Source organism: Barbus barbus (assembly GCF_936440315.1).
Source record: "Barbus barbus genome assembly, chromosome: 3".
Lineage (NCBI taxonomy): Eukaryota > Metazoa > Chordata > Actinopteri > Cypriniformes > Cyprinidae > Barbus > Barbus barbus.
In genome coordinates this window covers 5,333,078-5,357,108 of record NC_136731.1, presented here as the reverse complement: position 1 = coordinate 5,357,108, position 24,031 = coordinate 5,333,078, and the positions used below count along the sequence as shown (strand labels likewise).

Here is a 24,031-nt window from a genome sequence, read left to right as displayed (position 1 = left end):
TCACAGTCTTTTGCAGAAATGCCACTGACCTCTCAAATTTAACAACACCAGGAAAAAAATCCTTCATATTAACTTGTTTCCCAAATGTCTCATCAAGAAACCCATTAATTTCCTCTAATGTATACAAAGAGGAATCTTCAATGGATACATCCTGAGAATCACTTCCAGGTTCACAAACAGAACCTCCTTGTGAATCACATTCATAATCAATAGAACCATTCTCGTCTGATACAACATCTTCCATTGCACTAACATCATTGCTTAGGCACAACTCTCTCTTTCTTGAACCCAAACAAATAGGCTCCTCACATCTACTTGAACTGGGCCCTGCAACTACCACAATATTATCTTGCTGCTCATCTGCCTTTATATTATGTACAGTTACAGTATTTGCAGTATTTTCATTCTGTTGACGTTCATTCACATTAGTATCTATATCATTACCAACATGCTCATTTGCTTCTACAAAATCGCTTACCTCTGATGAACCTGCTTGTTCCACTTGAGCAGTATGCTCCGCCACTTCTCCTTCTCCCGAAACAGAAGGACTAATGTTATTCCCTGGTTCACGCTCTCGATTATGTGGACAAGCAAACTTTTTATGGCCCAATCCACCGCATTTGAAACACCTTAAACTACCAGTTGTTGCATAGACCATATATGTTCTCTCTTCATATCGTACTCGAAATGAAACATCTAGCGTATTTTCAGCAGAGTCCAGAAACATAAAGGCCTGTCTTCTAAAAGATTTAACGTGCCTGAAAGACAGATGTTTACAGCCTAGCGTAATTATTTTGAAACCACTGGCAAATTTGCCAAACCGAACTAACTCCCGCTCCAACGCATCATCAGGAATGAAAGGTGGAACATTCGATACCGTAATTTTCGCTGTTGGAGCTTGTAACGGAGTAACTTGAACAAAGTTATCATTTATAACAAGGCCGTTCTGAATTAGTTGGTTAACAAAATGTTGTTCTTTCAAGAACACGACTACAGCTCTATTCATACGAGAAGCGGATACAATATTCTCATGTCCTACTTCCCCGCCTGTCGAAATGAGCACGTTCTCCACTGTGACGCCCTCCTCCGGCACACACCTGAAACCATTGCGCAAGGACAAAGACGGCGTCTCCTCATGAGACGCCATCCCTCCCTGTACAATCTCTACAACAAAATCACCTAAGACTAAATCAACCTTAAACCATACAAAAAAGAAAAGGAAAAAGAAAGAGAAAAAAAACGTGATTAAGACTAGGTGAATTCACACAGCTCAGATCTCACCCAACACCACTCTCATCCCACCTCCCAGCATGCACCTCGAAAAAGAGAGAGCGAGAGAGAGCTTTCAACAGCGCGCTGAAACACGGGCAAGGACAGGATTTACTATAGATTTCACATTTTACATAAATTTCTCATTATAATGCTTATGTCATTAATGTTTTTGGCAGATTTGTGCAATATTTTGATCTACATTATCAAGTGATTCTTAAAATAGCCTGCGTGTTTCTGAAGCCATTACGGAAACTATTTTAATTGAAGTATGCCTACTGTTGAGCAAATATGACGAAAAAATCACTGCTACATTATTATAGGATCAGTATTTAAAAAAAAAAGAAACATCTAAAAGCAATATGACCGTTTTAGATAACAGTCAATTTCGGGCATTGCATTTGAGCATGAAACTAAACATTGGTAATATGCAGCGCATTCAGTATGTAAATAAATGTCAATATCCCAACGCATCCTATATTAGATTAATCAGATATGTATGTAGCTAACCCAGACATCACTACGTGACTTCAAAGCCAAGCTTCTCTCTCTTCTCACGTCTATACTTTGAACCACATGCTGTTGCAAGCTAAACAATCAGAGCTCAGGGTGCCGCCCAAAGTGATGCTATAACCAATCAGAATTAGTTTTTTTTTTCCACGATCATCGTTTTCATGATCGATCATAGCTGTCACGGCCGAGTACTCGATTGCTGTTGCACATCCCTAATGCATACAGACAGTTTCTGTTTGTGAGAACTTTGTGACCAAGATTGTATTTTGTTTATCTTCAGTTGTATTTTTCACTTGATGGTATTCATGTACTTGCTTCTGTATCAAATGCAGATATCATCTACATATAAACTACAGTGAACATCAGAACCAATGACTTTTACTATGCTGTTTATTTAATACTAAAAACCTGAGGCTGAACACTTCATATTTACTTTAAATGTGCTTCATGCGAGAGTCATATATGATCTTACCTCAGTTTCTCCAGTTTACAGTGAGGATCCTGTAGTACATCAGAAAGCAGCTTCACTGAATCTCCTAGTTTATTCTCAGACAGATACAGTTCTCTCAGGTGTGAGGGGTTTGATCTCAGAGCTGAAGCCAGAGCAGCACAACCTTCATCTGTGACACCACACTTACTCAACCTGTAGAGAACAATGACACACTCTTCACTCTCTCAGATCAGATCAGTTTAGCTGTGAATCCATTATTAAAGATAAAGTACAAACTTAAAGCACAAATCAGTGTTTGATGGATCATTGGACTGAGGTCTAAAATGTCACAGAACACAATCATGATCATAAAACATCCAAAGTCAAGTAAAGTAAAGTCTCGGGTCACAAACATTCACACCTGTGGTTAATTTATAGTGTTAAACCCAAGGTTATTATAGTTTAGAATTTTTAAATTCGTTTTATTTTAATATCATTTTCAAATTTGCTATAAAATTCAGTTTAGTTTTTATTCATATTTTTGTTAGTTTTAGTTTAGTTTTTATTTTGTGAACAGATTTTTATTTAGTTTTTATATAGTTTAGTTTTAGTTTCAGTTTCAAGCTGTGCTTAATGTCATATCTAATGGTGTGTTGAAATATTTAATATGAAAATAAATGTAGCCTAATTTGGTTATATTAGATGTATTTTTTCTTATTTAATCATAATCATGATATTGTAACTGTCGTGTCTTGCTCACTTTTCCGTGAACAGTATTGTGTAATTCAGTAGTAAAATACAGAAATGTTATTATCTTATTAATATTACTGAAAAGAGAATGTAATATCAAAGTATTGAATAATATGTTAAAGTAGCATAGACTGTGGGTCATCTTGAGTTCACATGGTAGTTCATTGTGAGTTTACATGATGCCAGGTGCAGGGAAGGCCACCAGACATCAAAGAGGATAAACTGGCCTCCAGACAAGGGGAGGCCCTATATATAAAAAGGGAGTTTCCGCAATATTCCACCATTAGATGAAGGATGGAGGAGACAGCAAAATATTGGTGGCGAGCCAAAAAAGATATGGCAAGTAAAAAATAGAAAGAACCAAGGTCAATACATTGTCAGAGTGTATAAAATGGAGCATCTGAACAAACAAAGACCAGAGAAACAGTGGATGTGGCGGCTGACTCTTCGGCTTTGTTACTTTGTAATAAAGTCTTCCTTTGACACCTGAAACTCTGCTGTTTTGAGCCTTTCTAACTTCACTGACTGAGATCCAGACGAAGAATAACCCCGGTGTGCCACAACATAAACTTGGCGTCACGAACAGGATTGGACTGGGGCCTGGTGTCCTGGAGGGCCGTTGCGGGCGAGGGTCCGGGTCAACACGCAAATATTCCGAAATTAAAGGAGCCTCAGGTGAGCAATTTTTGCTTATATATATTGGATATAAGAATGTTTGCGTGGTTGACTAGGGTAGCGCCTGTGATGGTACTCTAGGGTGGGCCTCACCAATCGACCAGTTCAAGAATGTTTAGCATAAAATAAAATTGAAAAATTGAAAATTGATCAAAATTACAAATTTGAGAGAAAAATCAATTGAATGGCCAGGAATATGTTGGGAAGATGTGGTGTACAAACATATAACAATTCGACAATTGACAAATAATTTGTTTAGGCTCTGTGATCCAACACTTTCCCAACTGGAAAATACATTGTGTAATTGAAATCCCAGTCAGACCAGTTGTGGCCCCCTATCTTAAAACCAACTATACAAACCAGTGGGCAGTACTAGAAAGGGGTGCAACAATTCTGGGTGATATCCATCTCCGAGTGTCGGTCGACACAAGGAATGTAAACTGGACATCCAGGGTTCTGTTCACATCACAAGAGACAGGAAGTGTACAGCCACTCTGTGTGACTGGCAGAACCTTGAGATGTTTACTGGTGACAATTGAGCAAAAATGTCAGCCACAGTATACACAGCATGTGTGGGTGGAGATTCATAAGGATCGGGAAAGAACAGAGTCATCACAGTTTGAACTGTTGAAAAAGATTTAATTTAGAATTAATTTAGAGAAAGATAAAAAAAGGGGGGGGGGGGTAAAATGACAGAAGTTGAAGTAAAAAGGAAAAAGAAAAGGGGAAAAAGGGGTAGAAAACTTCTAACAATGCAGGAAAAAAGTTTATTGATTAATTATATGGAACCCTTACACCCAATGTGGTGTACAAGAGACGAATTGAGTATCAGTATATGCAAGATAAAAGAGTTTTGCATAGAATTAATGCCATCTCTCACTTACTCAATTTGGGCAGGAGGACTGACGGCTACAGGTCGCAAATTTCATGAGAGGAGACTGTGGAGTTTTGAAGCTTTCAGCTTGGGGGAACACATCATTTGGACAAAAACCAATCTTCAGATAAAAGAACCAAAAGGCCTTGGGTTACCTTTTAAGTTATTAACCAGAAAACACATTGTGATTATTTTGAAATATTTGAGACAAACCAATCAGATTCTATAAATAAGGTGATAAGTCCTCAGCCCAGTAAAAGTCCATGTGTAATCAGGGGTCGGATACTTTTAGTGGTCCTCATCTGATGAGCTTGGTGAAAACTAGCTATTAAAGTTAAATCAGTGGGATTAGAGAGGTAAATCACCTAATAATAATAATAAAAAAAAAGAGAAGTAATTAAATTAATACAATTCGTCAAGCAAATAAGATAATTCGTCAAGCAAATAAGAAATTTTACAATGTCTACTCCAGTAGAGGCATTGGCCTCTGAGAATCCAGTATGTAAAGAAACAATAAGGGAGCTCTCAAAGAGATGGGCTGAGAGAACAAAAAAATTGGCTACTAAGTGGCCGATGGAGGGAACATTTGATATGGCTGTGTGTAGAGACATGGAGGTTTTGATTAAAAATCACAAAACCAATGATAAATCTAAAAAGAGAAATGATAAAAGGGAACAAGAATTAGGGGTGTTGACTTTATTTAAACAACATGGGATCAAATTAATCAAATTGGAGAGGGAAAAGAACAAGAATGAATCAAAAGAACAAAGACCACCTCCATATGCACCTTGCTGTGACCAGGTTGTTAACCAGATGCCTTTAGTACAGGGAAAAATAGATATAAAGGGACCTATAGAATTTGAGGGGTACGTAAATGAAGAAGTAGATGAGCAGAGCTGCACAGAACAATTGCCAGTAGAAAATAGGGAGGAAAAATATGCTGACAGAGCGGTGAAGGAGGGGCTGGAGCCACAGGAGGAGGGGGGGTGTGGACATCCACACCATTGCCACAATCCAGACGAGAAGAGAGAAAACAACCTACAGGGAGGAGCCAAGGATTGAAAGAAGGGGGATCAAGAACTACAAAGAAAAAAAGAAATCAGGTGAGCCTCTCACACATCGTCATCTTACAGCAATGCTAGAAGATTTGGAAGAATGCCACAGGCAAGTGACATCAGCGGGTAGACGCAGGGAGAGCTGTGAAGAAGGAGAGTGTGATGAATCATCTGAAGGAGGCGCGCCCTCTGCTGACTCAATCCAGGAAGAACTGGCACAGATGGAGGAAAGATGCAACAGGACAAGAGAAAAGATCAAGCAAGCTATCAACATGACAAAAGAAGAATATGATCAAGTAGAGAAATCACTACAACAAGACCTGGATGAATGGCTGCAACATCAATCAATGCAACATCACTCAAGTCTACATTACCCTGTCCAGCGGAAGCAGTACAAGCAAGTAGCTGGGACATTGATCATGCAAGATATGGAGCCTCCAGGTAACCGACTTCAAGAACAAAGACAAAGAGAAGAAGAAGAACACAGAACAACGAGATCAGCAAGAGAAGCTGAAAATGCTGAAGCAAGGTACGAGTGTCCTATCCTCATCAAACAAGGACATGCTCAATACATACCTTGGGCCGGACAAGACTTGGACTCTTTAGTCTCCCGCCTCCCAGATATCCATGAAGGAGCTGGAAATTGATCAAAACAGTGGAAGAAGAAACAACAGGAAAGCTTTTGGCCCTAGGTGACATCAAAGCCTTGCTTGCAAAGTGCCTAGGAGCCTCCAAGATGAATGACATCCTCAAGCAGTCAGGCCTTCTTCATGCAGTGGATAAGCCTGGAGCAGATGGAATCTCTTTTGACAAACATCGACATGACATCTGGAGGGTACTGAGAGCTGAATACCCGATGCAAACTGACCCAAGCTGCCTGAAGGGGGAGCCGATGGGGGAAGCTGAGAACCCTACCACTTACATCCAGAAACAACTGAGACGATGGAAAGAAGAACTGCAAAGAGATCCAGAGCAAGATAGAGTACTGACAGCACTCTTCAGAACTGCCATTGTGGAAGCCATGCCTGCATCAGTAAAGCTGAAACTGGAAGATGTGGTAGGTCTGAATTCAAAGTCACACAAAGAATTCAGAGACCATGTGGTTCATGCTGTGGAACAATACAGAAAGCAAGAACTGAAGATGAGAAACCAAGAAAAAGAGTTACAAAGAAAATTGACTCAGATGCAACTTGAAGAACTGCTCAACAAGAAGAAAAAGATCCAAGCAGTACAAAAGGAAGATGCCTCAGCTGTTATGGCACCTGTCAATACTTCAGTGCCAGTCAATCCACCAGCACCAATGAATGTGGCTGCACCAGCAAATCAGATTGTGACAGCACAGGCGCCACCTGCTGGACCAAGCAATGTACCACAAGGACAACCACCAGTGGCCATATATCTCAAACCAGAGCAAGCAAACAACAGGAACTGGAACAAACAACAACAAGGAGGACGTGGCAGAGGCAAGTTCAACAACAACCAACAGAAACCAGGAATATTTTGGGGGTGCAATCAGCCTGGGCACCTCAGAAGCGAGTGTCACATCAATCCTTGGCCACAGAACCTGCCAATGACACCAGGAGTCAATTATGGACAACAACCAGTGCAGACCCAAGCTCAGGGCCCTGTCAACCCGTGGCGTGGTCCTGATCAAGGTTACTAGGGCTGCCCAGAGAATCCTGAGGGGAGGAATCAGCTGCCAATGATATCTTCTGATGCCGATCAAGAACCAATGTTGCGAGTTAATATCGAAGGAAAGCCAATAACTCTCATGCTAGACACGGGGGCCTCGTATTCCTGTTTGAATCCAAGATATGCCTCGCACCTCCCCATGTCTGGAAAATATATAAAGACAGTAGGATTCTCGGGGGTAACTCAGCTACTTCCTATGACGGCCCCTGTGAGCATAAGCTTAGAAGACACTGAAATAAGATTACCAATTTTAGTTTCAGAACATACTCCTGTCAATTTGCTAGGTAGGGATGCTATATGTAAATTGAAAATGCAAATATGGTGTACTCCAGATGGAATTTATATAAATGATAGGGCAGTGAGACAAATGAATCTTACAGAATTACAACAAACACAAGAGCCATGTGCTAACATATATTGGTTAGGTGAGTTGAATGAAGATGTAGAAAAAACACTTAGCAAATGGGGAAGATATATAAGAGAACAACTTTGTGAACCAAGTCTACCAAAAACTGAATTTCATTGTACTATAAAGTATGATGAAAGCAAAGACCCTGATTTTGAAAAAAGATGGTTAAAAGACACAAAAGGACTAACAATCCCTATGATGACACAATATATAGTGATAGCACCAAAAGGCGCAGCTCTGCAGATAGATAGAGGAAAATTTATTGATGAATGGTTTGGGGTATCCAATTCAGTTCCCCATGTTACTCTGTATGTAAATAAAGACTGTGTTTCCAAAGACTTAGGCCCCATGATGCAAGAAGCAGAAAAAAGTGAATGGGAAGCTACAGAAAATCCTCTAATATTTCAATCAGCAGATAACATGTATCTTAAGATTTTATGTGCAACTCCAATGATGGGAATTCCTAGAATGGTCGTAAATACAAAAAATAAACCAAAAGTTGAGGAACATCAAACAAAACAGACTGAATTAATAAAAGAAATGGAGAAACGAGTGCCATTAGAATTATGGTCACAACATGATACAGATGTAGGGCTAGTAAAATCAGCTAATCCAATAAGAATAACACTTAGACCTGGAGCTAAAATACCCAGAAAAATACAGTATCCTTTGAAACCAGAAGCAATAGAGGGAATAAAAAAAGACAGTTGAGGGATTAATGACCGCAGGAGTGCTAATTGAAACTAATAGCCATAGCAACACTCCAATATTCCCAGTAGCTAAAACAGATAAATCAAAATGGCGTCTGGTGCATGACCTGAGAGCAGTGAATGAGATTGTGGAGGACTGGCCTGTTGAAGTTCCAAATCCACATACGCTGCTCACCAATGTTCCAACTACTGCCAATTATTATACTGTGATTGATCTCTGTTCTGCCTTTTTCAGTGTTCCCTTATCAGACGAAAGCAGACCATTATTTGCATTCACCTACCAAGGTAAAAAATTAACGTACACAAGAATGCCCCAAGGCTTTAAGCATTCGCCCCACATATTCAATCAAGTGTTGAAAACAGATTTAGAAGACCTCAGACTTGATAGTACATTGATACAATACGTGGATGATTTATTGATCTCTTCTATGACTTTGGAACAGTGCCATACTGATTCAATTAAGGTCCTTACTAAATTAGCTGAAGGGGGGCATACGGTCTCAAAAGAAAAACTCCAATATTGCCTGCCACAGGTTGAGTACTTAGGACGCACAATATCACATGGGATGAAAGCTATATCACCTAGTCAATTAGAGGGCATTAGCAAAGTGCCCCAACCTCAAACAGTAGGGCAAATGATGACTTTTTTGGGGATGACAGGTTTTAGTGCAGATTGGATTGAAGATTATGCCATTAAAACAGCTCCATTAAGAGCCTTAATGAAACAGATGGGTCATCAAAATCTTAGGGCACCATTGACATGGACTACGCATGCATTAATAGCATTTGAATCATTGAAAAGAGAATTACAGACTGCACCTCCATTAGCAACACCCACCTATGACAAGCCATTTCATTTGTATGTTGCAAACAGAAAAGATGGATATGCATCTGCAGTACTGATGCAAGAAACTTGTAGTGGAAGGAAAAAACAACCAATTGCCTATTATAGCACACAATTAGACAATGTGGCTGAAGGATATCCACCCTGTTACCAGCAAGGATTAGTGGCAGTATACTTTGCGTACGAAAAAGCCTCTACAATAACTATGGGATATCCAGTCTTAGTCTATACACACCATAAAATAGTAGAACTGCTGGAACAAGCCAAATTTGTTCTTACTCCTTCCAGATGTATGGCATATTCAACATTATTGACCTTCCCAGATGTGACAATAAAGAGATGCACAACAGTCAATCCAGCTAACCTCATTCCCTTACAAGATGAGGGCATACCTCATGAATGTGTAGCTGACTCTTTAGCATTTACTAGACTAAGACCAGACTTAGAGTCAACACCACTCATTGAGGCACAGGCTGATTACTTTGTAGATGGATCATGTTTCAGAGACCATCTGGGTAATCATGCTGGATTTGCAATTTTCAGGCGTAACAAAAATGAATTTATTCCAGTGGTGGTGCAGCTTTGCGGCCAACCATGCTCAGCACAACTGGCAGAGTTAAAAGCTCTCACTGAAGCCTGTAAATTAGCTAAAGATCTCACTGTGAATATTTACACAGATTCTGCTTATGCACATGGTGTATGCCATCTTTTTGGAGCAGTTTGGAAACAGAGAGGATTCAAGAAAAGTGATGGCACACCAATCCAACATGGTGACCAAATAATTGACTTAATATCAGCCATGATGTATCCCAAGAAATTAGCCATCATTAAATGTCAAGCACACAAAAAGGGCAATGATTTTGTGATTAAGGGCAATAATGAAGCAGATAAATATGCTAGACAAGCGTCTGGGTGCACTACAGCAATAATGGCTCCTTCTGTTCTAATTCAGCCTCAACCCCAATTAGCAGATATAGCACGAATGCAACAACAAGCTACTCCATATGAACTTAGTGTATGGCAACAAAGAGGAGCAACAAGAGATGCGAATGGGCTTTGGCGTTCACATGAGGGACAGATGATAGCTCCTACACCATTGCTTACAATCCTGATCTCTGACGCGCATGGTTTTGACCATTGCGCGAGGGGGGAAGTGATTAGAAAGGTAAAGCGCCAAGGTTTTTGGTCTCCTTATTTACAGGCAATGGTGGACGAGTATCTGTCTGAATGTGATGTTTGTGCCCGAAATAATGTAAGAAAAGGAACATCAGCTCCAGTGGGCCATATACCAGTCCCAGAAGGTCCATTTAAACATCTAGTCATGGATTACGCAGATATGATAAGAACTGTCAGAGGAAAAAGATACTTGCTGGTAATAATTGACAGATTCAGTAGATGGGTGGAAGCAGTTCCATCAGCTGACCAAGGAGCCCAAACAGTGATAACATTTTTGACAAGAGAAGTAATTCCCAGATTTGGTATACCATCCCAAATTAGTTCAGACAATGGATCAGCGTTCATTCAAAGAACAGTAAAAACAGTAATACAACAGTTAAGGATAAAACAAAGGCTAGGTTGCATCTACCATCCACAGGCTCAGGGGATGGTTGAACGACTTAACGGGACTCTTAAAGCAAAATTGAGCAAAATTTGTGCTGATACAAAGTTGAATTGGGTAGATGCCTTGCCTCTTGCATTAACGAGCTACCGTATGCAAACTAATAGGATAACAAACCTGACACCACATGAAATGTTAACAGGCAGACCAATGCCAGTCCCATATTTGAGGGGTCCATATGAAGGACCGCCTCTCGAACAGTTACAAATGGAATTAAAAGCATATATGAAACAACTAACGAAAATTCATGAAGCCATTCATTCACAAGAGCAAAATAGAGGTCCAAGAGAGGAAGACGAAACTCCTGGTGCTATTCAACCTGGAGATCAAGTATATTTGAGGGTCTTTAGGCGAAAATGGAATGAACCAAGAAGGAAAGGTCCATATACAGTTGAAAGAGCAACCCCAACAGCAGTACAGGTAGAAGGTAGTACTACTTGGTATCATTTAAATCACTGCACCAGAGTACCAAGACTAAGACCTAGAAGACGAGAAGAACAGATAGAAGGGCAAATAGAAAGTGATGAAGAAGAAGGAAATTAACAAGTAGAAGAAGGAAATGAGCAAGCAGGGGAAGGAAATGAGCAAGTAGAACCTCTTGCAAGAGAGCAGAGTCCAGAAGGGTATAATTCTGGGGAGGGAGAAGAAGTAATATTGATGAACCTCATTTCAGGGAAACAGAGCACGCTGAGGCGGCAGCACTGACTGAAGATGGGGTGCGGCCTCCAGAAGTGGGAAGTGAAGGTCAGGGTGAAACTGATCCTGATCTTGGTGCTGATATATCTGATGCAGAGATTGCCCAAGACTCAGGGCAATCTGCAGGACCATTCGAACCACAGCCATCAACTAGTGCCCAATCCAGATATCAGCCTGATGAATTCCTCACACTCGGTCCCGACACCATTGCAGAACTATTCTCTTAAAGTGACTGATCAGAAGCCAGGTATTTATGCAAACAAACACGCTAGAAAAAGGTTAGCAAGGTGGACTTACCATAATGAGAATGACACCCTAATGTATGAAATAGAATCAAATCTACGAAAAGATGGATTGTGGGAAGCAGCTCATCATAATGAATGGTTTAGGTGGGCAGAATATACTGCAAAAGGAGCAGGAATGTCCAGCTGTGTTCTTTGCTCCTCATCCCCTCTCAAAAAGCTAACAGTTGTACCAAGTCCCTATGATTACATGCACTGTGGTAGATTTTACACCCAATATTGCAAAGGTGACGATAATGAGCCCCTGTATTGCCCAGCAGAATGTTTGACTATGCTGGGAAATAGAGGGTTCCACAGTTACTACAAACAAACAAGATGGGGAAAAGAATGCAAACAAATGAACATCAGAATTGCTGAAAGAAAGAGAGAGACTCCAGTAGCCTATGACATTGATTACACATTAGACTTTGAATGTTTCAACAAGACACAAGGGAAACAGGATATGGGAAAATTCAAGGGAAACTGTGCAGTTATATGGCATCTAGACAAAGCAATGTTTCGAGATCCAAATGTAATCACAAACGATGACATAATGTATGATACTGCCACTATAAAGATAAGCATGACAATCATAAGGCTGAAAGATAATTGTTCAGAGACAACCATTCACTTTCCCATTAGCAATTTAATGTACAACCAAACCGAGACAGTGGCAGATTACTATTGGGTGTGTGGAGGGAATAAGTTGTACCCCGCACTCCCTAAAGAATGGAAGGGTATCTGTACTAGAGTAAGATTGATGCAAGGAATAACAATAATTGAAGAAGAAGACATAGATGGGGTGAAGGACTCCCAACCAAAAAGAGACAGGGTAAAAAGAACTGTGTGTATTTGGATGCAATTGGCCAACCTAGAGGGATACCAGAAAAATGTAAAGCAAGAAATTAGATAAAGTCTGGGTTTGAGTCTATATTTGTATGGATAACCCCAAATAAGAACGCAGAATGGATTAATTATATTTACTACAATCAACAGAGATTCATCAATTACACTGATGATGCTTTAAGAGCTCTAGGAGAACAATTAGGTCCCACAAGTAAAATGGCTTGGCAAAACAGACAAGCTTTGAATTGGCTATTAGCCGAGAAAGGAGGAGTTTGTGTAATGTTTGGTTCTGACTGTTGTACCTATATCCCAAATAATACAGCACCGGATGGATCTTTCACCCAAGCAATGGAGAAACTGAAAAATCTGAGAGAGGAAGTGACCAAGAATGGAGCAGATAAGCAGATTGGAAACTGGTTCAATTCAATTTTTGGGTCTTGGAGGGAGTGGTTGATTAGAGTGGGTATCATAATAGCCATTGCTATTGTTGTGTTCTTTGTACTATGTAAGGGGAAGTCGTGGCCTAATGGTTAGAGAGTCGGACTCGTAATCGAAAGGTTGCGAGTTCGAGCCCCCGGCCAGCAGGAATTGTAGGAATTCCAACGCTCTCTCCACCCTCAATACCACGACTGAGGTGCCCTTGAGCAAGGCACCGAACCCCCAACTGCTCCCCGGGCGCCGCAGCATGGCTGCCCACTGCTCCGGGTGTGTGTTGACGGTGTGAGTGTGTGTGTGTGTGTGTGTGCATTTGTTCACTACTCACTGCTGTGTGTGTGCACTTGGATGGGTTAAACGCAGAGCACCAATTTCGAGTATGGGTCACCATACTTGAACGACTATTGGTCACCATACGTCACCATACGTCACGACTATTCTGTTGTGTTGTGCCTTTCATCAGATCCATGCTGGCCAGTGCTGCAGCCAAACAGATGCTTAACATATCGATAAAACCAACTGGAGTTGACATTGGATATGCCCACGGATACACTGTGGGACCTGGACTGGACGAATTGGATGACTTTGACCTGGACGACGTTGTGTAAACCCTTCCTGAATAACAATGGAGTGGTAGGGAAGGGGTGCCATTTAATTTTTTATAATTTTTTGTTTTAACCTTTCGTAGAAATATTAGAGAATTTGGATAGTGTAGGGAGACAGGTAGGGGTATTATGTATTTATAATCATTTATATCATTTATCTTGAAATTATTAATTTACTAACCTTAAGTATGTAATGTGTGATTAATGAAAGAAAAGGGGACGATAAGGGTCTTAAGCAGGTCATTGTCCATGTTATGAGACACTGCAACCGGAAAAAGGGCATGATAAAGAAAGATTATGTATTTTTCTCTATATTTAGTTCATTATATACTAACATTTCATTTATTACTATAACGATGATACACTGGGAAATGTCATCAGAAAGAAAGAAGAAAAGAGAAGGATCGACGAGCACCTCAGTGCTTAGCAACATGAGTAGATTCAACTGGAGGTTTAAAAACCCATCATCTACTCCAACACCAGACAGGGCTAAAGAACGCTCCTCTGGCAACGAAGGATAACATCACCAGATAGCGCTCTAGGCTACCGGATATGCCTAGAGTTCCTCTGGCTACGTGGGACAAACCAGTGTTTTTAATTCTTTTTAATTAGATGTGTTAATTAATCATTCATATATTCTACATAACCATGATACCCATGGGCAAGGCCAGAACATTTTGTGCACACGCTTACATACACAATGATGATTGCATTATTGACCCCCAAAGAGTGCATAGATAGGAAGACAGATTCTTTTACTCTTCTCTAGTCAAGGGTGAGGAGAGATGTTTGGGTCTGGCTTCCTCTGGAGTGCAGTATCATAAAGAAACCAATTGGTAAGAGGGAATGAAGGACCATTATTGGTTCATAGAAAGAATAGAAGGATGGGTGGACTTGTGGAACCGCACTCCAGGTGAAGGATTTGATGGTGAGACTTAGTAAAGTCTCAAAGGGGGGAATATATTGTGTAATTCAGTAGTAAAATACAGAAATGTTATTATCTTATTAATATTACTGAAAAGAGAATGTAATATCAATGTATTGAATAATATGTTAAAGTAGCATAGACTGTGGGTCATCTTGAGTTCACATGGTAGTTCATTGTGAGTTTACATGATGCCAGGTGCAGGGAAGGCCACCAGACATCAAAGAGGATAAACTGGCCTCCAGACAGGGGGAGGCCCTATATATAAAAAGGGAGTTTCCGCAATATTCCACCATTAGATAAAGGATGGAGGAGACAGCAAAATATTGGTGGCGAGCCAAAAAAGATATGGCAAGTAAAAAATAGAAAGAACCAAGGTCAATACATTGTCAGAGTGTATAAAATGGAGCATCTGAACAAACAAAGACCAGAGAGACAGTGGATGTGGCGGCTGACTCTTCGGCTTTGTTACTTTGTAATAAAGTCTTCCTTTGACACCTGAAACTCTGCTGTTTTGAGCCTTTCTAACTTCACTGACTGAGATCCAGACAAAGAATAACCCCGGTGTGCCACAACAACAGCCGCGCATAGATCATAACTGGGTCTAATGAAATTCAATAATATCGGCAATCGTATTTAACAGTAAAGGCTCATATTTGAATATGTTCTTTTCTTTACTTATGAAGAATTATTACTGTGTGCATGATGTGATTTATGCTATGCATATTTGTTCGAAAGCCTGGCAGAGTGATCACAAGATGCTAGTTTTGTATTATTTACAGAAAGGATGCACGTTCTCATCTTTTTTTTTGTTAACTATCATGTTGCGCTGCGTGTCTGTTTTTCTTCAAAGCACCATCTTAGATTGCCTAATGTTGGTTTGATTGCTTGTTACATGAGAAAATAATGTTGCCCACCTGATGTTGTATATTAATACGGTTGCGGTTCTGGGGTTCATTTCCCAAAAGCAACTATGGTCACAAGTTACGTCGTTACCAATAGAGTTCAATGGGACTTACCACCATAGTTTCCTAACGATGCTTTTGGGAAATGCACCCCTGGTCTGGTACAGCATTAAATGAGTGCTGCTGTGGGATAACGGGTCGGGTGTTCTGGTAAGTACTGCTGGTGCACGTTTACCAAACAGGACCCGTGCTTTAAACTGCTTTGCGTTTCTCCGTCAGATAATCTCATGTGCGTGATGCGCCATTTACAGGTGTTTCCCTAAACCACCACACAGCTCTGTATATTTTTCCACCAAGGGGAGAGAACGTAATAATTACGAAAACTAAAGGTGTGAGGGGTTTGGTCTCAGAGCTGAAGCCAGAAAACGATTATTTATTTTTGTTAATTACTATTTTATTTCAGTTAGTTTTTCAATAACTGTTGTTAGTTTCGTTTTAGTTTTTCAAATGTTTTGTCATTTTTATTTTATTTCAGTTTACCAGATTGTTTTTTCATCAATCGTTTTGGTCTTAGTTTTAGTTTATGAAAATAACCTTGATTATACCTACCTTTTCCATTTTGTCATTGTGTTTTCTGACTTGTTTTGGGTTTAGATTTGGCAATGTGTTTAATTTATTTATTTTTTTCATTTTTGGATTTGTAATTTTGTTTTCAAAATTGTAATTTATTGTGCACTTCACATACAGTATACTTTACAGTGTGTCATATATGATCTTACCACAGTTTCTCCAGTTTACAGTGAGGATCCTGTAGTACATCAGAAAGCAGCTTCACTGAATCTCCTAGTTTATTCTCAGACAGACTCAGTTGTCTCAGGTGTGAGGGGTTTGATCTCAGAGCTGAAGCCAGAGCAGCACAACCTTCATCTGTGACGCCACAATCATACAACCTGTAGAGAACAATGACACACTCTTCACTCTCTCAGATCAGATCAGTTTAGCTGTGAATCCATTATTAAAGGTAAAGTACAAACTTAAAGCTGCAGTCCGTGAATTTTTTTGGTTAAAAATTATCCGAAATCGAAATTTGAGAAAGTATATAACCAGCCAGTGTTCAAAACGATCTCCTTACTTTAGCCTGATTCACAACGGTTAGCTTATAATAATGTTTTATAATTTGATAGATACGGGTAGGTTTCCGCGGGAAATTCGAGCATGGCACTGCGTCATTACATCACGTCTGTAAACATGAAGCAGTTTTCCCGGCTAGTAGGCTTAGTATCGCATGTGAGGATCCTGCAGATTAGTGATGGGAAGTCCGGTTCTTTTCCACAAACCGGTTCTTTCGGACAGTTCGTTTCAATGAACCGCTTCAAAAAAAACAGACCATCGGTTCTTTTACGCCCTAACGTAGTGACGTCATTCGCGATGACGTAATGATATAATCGATCATCCCAGGATGAAAATACACATTCAAATATATAAAGTCAGTAATCATAACTTCAGTCAGTTAAAACATCATAATCATGATCTTTAAAGTTTACAGTTAAGTTTTGCAAGCACCCAAATACAGGAACAGGCAGTGATGTGCATATGAGGATTTAAGTCTAAAGATATAAAGTGAATAAATTAGTTGTCATCAGCACATAAACCATAATCCACTTACTATGCATAATCCATTTATTTGTTATTAAATAAACTTACGTTTCGCTCTCATTCAGGTCCTCGGTTTACCCGCGCCATACAGCATCAGCACAGAATCAGTCCAAAAGAACTAGTTTGGTTCAGACGTGTGTCAGTCAGGGAGGCAATCACTGTTCACTGAATCACACATGCGCAGTAACATCAGCGCAACGGTTCTCAAATCGGACGTGTCCGAAAGAAACGGTTCTGGGTTCAGTGTACTGGTGATCCGAAAACCACTGCAACCGGTTCTTGACTCGAGAACGAGAACCACTCTAGCAGTGGCGTGTTCGTTTGTTACCGGCTCGCTGCACACATGCTGCTCTGCTCGTGTTCATCAGTTCACTCTTCACAGCAGTTCACTCAGTGTACTGTTTCAGTAAATTATTAACTCCGGGATATTGGTTTATTTTGAGACAGAGGGATTGTCAGACACGTTAAAAAAGTGAATAAATTAAGTAATTTGTGGATTAGTGCTTACTGGAGACGCGAACCGTTTCAAACGATTCGGTCCGATTTGGTGAACTGGTTCACTAAGAAGATCCGGTTAAATCGAACGATTCGTTCACGAACAGGACATCACTACTTCACATAACCGCGGGAAGAAATTTTATCTGGGGGGTGCTGGGGGCGGGGCTTGATGTTAAAGTGCGGGCCATGTTGGGGGATTTTTGACAAAATCCTAATATTAAACAGCCCAAAACTCTTATAGATTATTAACGTACAAATGAAGACAGTTATATGAGAACCAATGTATATTTGTGCTTTTGTGACTTTAGTTCAATCATTTTTTCTTTAATATTTCTATTATTTAAGGGGATTTTGCTAAATAACATCCCTGATACTCAAAAGTTCTGATCAGTGCACTTCGGCGAATTCTCTCAATGGAAACAACAAAGTCCAGATGTGCATGCGATGTAAATAAGAGATTAAGTCATCATACACTGCAGACAACATCACTGATTATAGCTTTGTTTAGTGTGCTTTCACGCTAGACTGAATTCAGTTATATTCTTTGATAATATGTTCTTTGCTCGCTGTATAATTTGTTTGTTGTTTGAATAATCGTAGACATGCGGCGTTAATTAAACTTAAAATGTGTTTTTGTTAAACGTGATCAGGTTAAATACAAATTCTGTCTTATTAAAATATTTGATGTCATAATATGGTAACCTACTTGCCTAAAACGTTATGATGTGTGTGTAGTTAATAGATACATTAGGCTTGTTTGAGCTCGTTTGACCAGAGACTAGAGCGCAATTAAACAGCTGTGCTTATAGTGATTGTCAGTGGTTGTCTTGAGAAGCGAGAAAGCTTCGGAAGACGGTTCATAAAAAGGACGAGGACGTGAATGGTTTTTACAAGTCGGAATGTAAAATTACGGTAATATCGCGTGAATATTTCACATGAAATTCTGTCAGTGTGAGGGAGAGATGTAGGGACGCACGCTGCGAGCCGCCCGAGAAAAATACAACCGCACTAGGCTTGTAAGAGATGGGTTGTTTTTTGTGGTACGCTCAACGGATGAACATTTAGAGACTGAAAGTCTAAGGAGGATACATTCAAGGTTGCAGACTGGTGAAGCAACTGATGCAAAACAACATCATTATTGTCCTGGGAAAGAATAACGAGTTTGTTTCACTGACCTCCATCTTGACGTTGATAAGCACTAGGTGCAGAATTCTGACACAATGTACTTATTGCGAAACCTCAGAAATATTGCTGAGTAATGGTTCATCTTTTGTAAATTGACACAAAGTGCACCCAACTGGGAGGGGGGTCGAGTCTGGCCAACTTGCTTTCTCTCTCACTTGGAGGGTTGTTCTTAACCCGCACCTAATTTTTAGGTATAAAACATGGGGTTTCTTTCAGTTTCAGTGGAAGCTCAGCCGTGGGATAAGCGCGCATCGCCCGGCATTTCTCGGACAGGTGTTGGTCTTCTACTGTGACTGAAACGGGTTCCCAAGTCGTCTGAAGAGTGAAGATGATGGCACAGTTCTGAGGTTGTATATTTTGGCTTGCTCGTTTACAGTTGGAGACTCAAGATCGTGCTCAGGCAAGACAGAATGATTTAAAACATGATTTAGAAATGTATCGAATCGATGCTGATACAAAAGTACGACTACGGGAGTTGGAGTTGCAGGCCGCTTCAGACTCACGAACGATTGTTCAAACAGCAATTAGTTCGGATGATGGTTCTCAGACAGCTCCTGGGTTGTTAAATTTGAGTATTATGTCTGCTCGTCCTGGTTCACCTGGTGCCGAATCCGAGTCTGTAGCTGTGTCGTCATCTATACATTTTGACGTGGCTAAAAATATTGCTATAGTTCCACCTTTTCGTGAAAGAGAAGTAGAGGCATATTTTCAAGCATTTGAACGAATCGCGAGTGCTTTAAAGTGGCCAACTGAAGTTTGGGCACTAATTGTGCAACCATATAACTTAGAGATCCGTTACAAGAAAGGATCTGAGAATGTAGTGGCCGATGCGTTATCGAGGGTTTAGGTCTATATACTTTTCTCTGATTTTCAGAATCAGTTTTTCACCCTTTTTTTTCCTCAAGTATGAAAAAAGGGGAGGACGAAATCTGTTTTCAGGGGGGAAGTGTTACGGCCAGAGTTATGTTTATTTGTGTATATCTTTCATTGATCCGGTTCTCTCTTTCCTAATAGGCTCCGCCCCTGCGCACCTGCAGCCGGTTTAGTATCTAGGCTGGATAGACTATATAACACCGGAGTGAAGAGAGAAGAGCACGGAACTTGAGGGATACGTTTGTTTTCCACAGCGGCGTGATCGTTGTGATCACTGTCTTAGCTCTGTGAAGAGTTTGACGTTCACTGAGGGAGAAGGGCTTGAGAGGATTGACGAGGAGTCTTGTGCACGTCATGATGTTTCCGCCAGCCGCTGTTCAGGTGTGTTTGAATGTGGTTTGTTTCTATGTTGCGTTGGTCTATGTCTGTCTATCTCTGTCCTTTATCAGTAGCCTGCTGATACGTGAGTTTTGATCCCATAATAAACTATTTCAAATTGCCGTCTTGTCATCGCGTGTCTTTATGTTGCTTACACCTTATAACGAGCACTTTAATAACGGGGTTCGTAACATGAATGGGGGCTCGTCCGGGATCGTTGATGGTAAGTACTTTGTTTTGAGAATTGAGCTGTGAGTAATTAACTTGATTTGCTTTGTGTGGATCAAGTTTATCCTACGCATTTTCCGGTTAGTTAGAGTAAGCCAACAGGGCTGTGCTTAGCGCCAGTTCTGGCTACGGTTTACTGTTTATTGTTTTTCTTTTTTATGTTAGTTTGTTGTTTTTGGAGGTACTCCAAACGAGCACTTTAATAACGGGGTTCGTAACATACCTGTCAGACACTTTATTTACATATTTTGAATGTTTAATTTTTGTTTAAAATAAACATCTCTGAGCTTGTACTCGGGTTGGTGTCAAAAGCTTCGTTCACTGTCTTTACTCTCCACTTACAGTATGAGACTGCTTTCTTTTGTCATTTTGTCTGATGGTCTATATGCACTACGCGTAAACAAGTAATCAAAATGTTTTTACTATTGCAAAAAAAGGGTTCAAATGAACACACACATGTACAAGAAACAAAGTTGGTCACTTTTTTTTTTACTTTCTGTACATCTTGATTGACAGATGTCTCGTCCAATCAGTGATAAGTATTCAATTTGCAAACAATACCTACTTTTCCATTTTGTCTGGCTTATCATTGTGTTTTCTTACTTGCTTTGTGTTTAGATTTGCTATTGTGTTAAAAATTAGTTGTTTTGTTTTTGGATTTTTAATTTTGTTTTCAAAATTGTAATTTATTGTGCACTTCACATACAGTATACTTTACAGTGTGTCATATATGATCTTACCTCAGTGTCTCCAGTTTACGGTGAGGATCCTGTAGTACATCAGAAAGCAGCTTCACTGAATCTCCTAGTTTATTCTTCGACAGATACAGTTCTCTCAGGTTTGAGGGGTTTGATCTCAGAGCTGAAGCCAGAGCAGCACAACCTTCATCTGTGACCCCACAATCACTCAACCTGTAGAGAACAATGACACACTCTTCACTCTCTCAGATCAGATCAGTTTAGCTGTGAGTCCATTATTAAAGATAAAGTACAAACTTAAAGCACAAATCAGTGTTTGATGGATCATTGGACTGAGGTCTAAAATATCACAGAACACAAAACATGATCATAAAACATCCAAAGTCTCCTTCAAGAAAGACTTCTTTGCTGCACTATGTCTTTATGATAAATCTGTTTTATTAATTACAATATTCACTATATATATATATATATATATATATATATATCTGTACTCATATGTATGGAGGAATGATTTTTTCTGTGTTTACATGTTTCTCATCCATCACTGAAGATAGTAAAATCTGAGATCACCTGTGCTGTGCGATATTATTTGTATATTGCAGTCCATTACAAAACATTATGTAATAACATTCATCCATTTTTCAATCTGCTTTATCCTCTGCAGGTTTGTGGGGGCTGGAGTCTATCTCAGAGTCTCGGGTCACAAACACACACACAAACATTCACACCTGCGGTTAATTTATAGTGTTATACCTACCTTTTCCATTTTGTCTGGCTTGTCATCAGGGGCGCCATGCACTTATTATTTTTGAGGGGGCACAGGTGGGTGGGTGGGGGATGGGGGTTGACACAGCAGTAGGCTTATGTTTTACTTAATTTTTCCATTTTTAGGCTCTTCGAAATATGCGCAGTATTTAAACTGCAAGTAAATGCATTTTGCACGTTTATATATCACGTTAGTTAATCTATAACGGGCAAATTAGCCTAATGTTCTATTGGGGTCATTCTATAGAAATGTCCATTTTTCTGTCCCTAGCCTTTACAGAAATATTACACTTGAAAAACACTTTAGGGTTACGATTTAAAATAAAACAATGTGTTATTTGAACAATTACACTTTGAGCCATCAATGTGGCAATGTTTGTTTTTTAATTAATTATATAGAATTGCAAGCACCACAAAACTGCTCGTCCCCACAGCCATGTACAGAGAAAAAGTGCTTTATTTTGAGGTCAAAAACAGGTTTCTCTACCATTTAAAATACAATAATGTATTCATAACTATCAAATATATGATGTAAATGACAAACTAAATGATGAATAAATATTATAAAATAATGTAGGATATCAGAGACTGAATCAGACAATTTTAAGATGCATCAGAACATTGAAACCTGAGGAGCTGGAATGCAGAGAGGCCTTAAGGAACAGGACGTCATAAATCTAGTTTGAAGCAAGCAATCCCAACTAGCAAGCCTCTTTCACCAAACAACTTGCAACACTGAGGAAAAAGAAACACTTATTGATAATTCCAATTCAAGAAGGAGACTGTCAAATTTGTTGCAAGTAATCAAGACTGATGGTCACATCTAAACCTGTGATAGAAAATCACGAACTACAGACTCTCTCTGGGGAGTGTCTCCACACATAGAAGACAGTCCAAACCAACATTCCTTTGTGCAGTTCTAAGGAGAACGAAGGCATGTTCTTTAGACAAAGACTTTCTTCTCCATATGCACATAAAATCATCCTAAAAGGACATTTTTATGTTGTACCCACATATCATGTTTTAATCAAATAATATGTATGTCTTTTTAATCATTATTGAATAGCTCGAGCCTTAAAGATAAATATTTAATATTTAGTATGTATGAGCTTGAAAATCCATGCTTTAAGTGTTTCTTCCAATCAATTCTTTGTCCAATGCATCAGTCTTGTTATTATGAAATCATGTTCAAAAAGGTGTACTTTGCCAGAGCCTGTAAAATTCGGACCATGTGACTGATAACAAGTTGATTTATGATGTAAAGAACATCCCTAGCTAAGATAATAGCCTATCTAATTGGTCAAGACATCCAGATGGGACGGTCTGAAAGCTGAGTTTAAAACTCTTGTCCGCTTTCTCCTCCCTCTCTCTTTTGTTCTCTCTATCTCTCGTCCCTCTCACCGCGTGCTGCTCTTTGAGCGTTCTCTGGCCCACGTGCCATAATGAGAAGGAAAACAACTTAGTCTCGTTACATCCTTTTATTTTTATTCTTTTACTTTAGTTTATTTTCTTTCCGTGGAGTTTCGTGTGTTAATGTAAGTTTGCTACAAAGTCCAGCTCCGACTGCACTCAAAACTTCCAGCAGACCCAACTCCACATCTTCAGCCAACACCCAAGAGACATCACTTCAAAGACTACTGAACTTCCAGCCAATCAGACACTTCGGGGAACCCCCTGTCTGCAACGAGGACACAACCCCGTTACACAGGCAAAGCAAGCAACACACCTCCAGGTTCTAATTGGTGTATTTAATATAAATTTTAACCTCATTGAGAAACTCAAAGCGAGGGTTAAATAAGTGATTGATGGTTGTTCAGGTCTATGCAATTGAACATATTGCTGTAAACTTGGGATTTCACATTTCCATTCTCTTAAACTCATCCTTCCCTCACTTTCTCTCTTTCTGCAACGTGTGAATGCTTGTGTTCATGTGTTAGATTAGTTTATGTCTTAGGTTTATATAAATAAAATCTGATTTATATTGAAAAGAGAAGTATCTTGTGTTTTCTGCTCACAAGTTAATGCCTTAATCTGTCGATTTCGTTACTGTGCTTTTTAATAGTTTTTTCACTATATTTGGGATTTTAATATCCAGTACAGAGTTTGTCATACGGCTCGTTCAGTGAATCGCCGCAATACCGATTCTGTTCAAATCCCTATAAAATCATAAATTATTCCCTTTGAGCTAAATTAAACTATTTATTTAAATTACGTA

At 39.6% G+C, this 24,031-nt stretch overlaps 1 protein-coding gene across 5 annotated transcripts in view; it reads right to left on the bottom strand.

Annotated features, from left to right (window-relative positions):
- The window catches only part of LOC306854330 (NACHT, LRR and PYD domains-containing protein 12-like), a 217,474-nt gene that overhangs the window by 170,293 nt on the left and 23,150 nt on the right, over positions 1-24,031 (bottom strand). For 2 of the 5 annotated variants that reach the window (XM_079392252.1, XM_079392251.1), the window contains exons 10-11: positions 21,091-21,261; positions 16,312-16,482 (exon numbers count right to left, since the gene is read on the bottom strand). In XM_079392252.1, the coding sequence (XP_079248378.1) occupies positions 16,312-16,482; positions 21,091-21,261 (342 nt within the window). Of the gene's footprint in view, positions 1-2,254; positions 2,426-16,311; positions 16,483-21,090; positions 21,262-24,031 lie in introns of all 5 variants that reach the window. The other 3 variants (XM_079392249.1, XM_079392250.1, XM_079392253.1) reach the window with 3 other exon arrangements.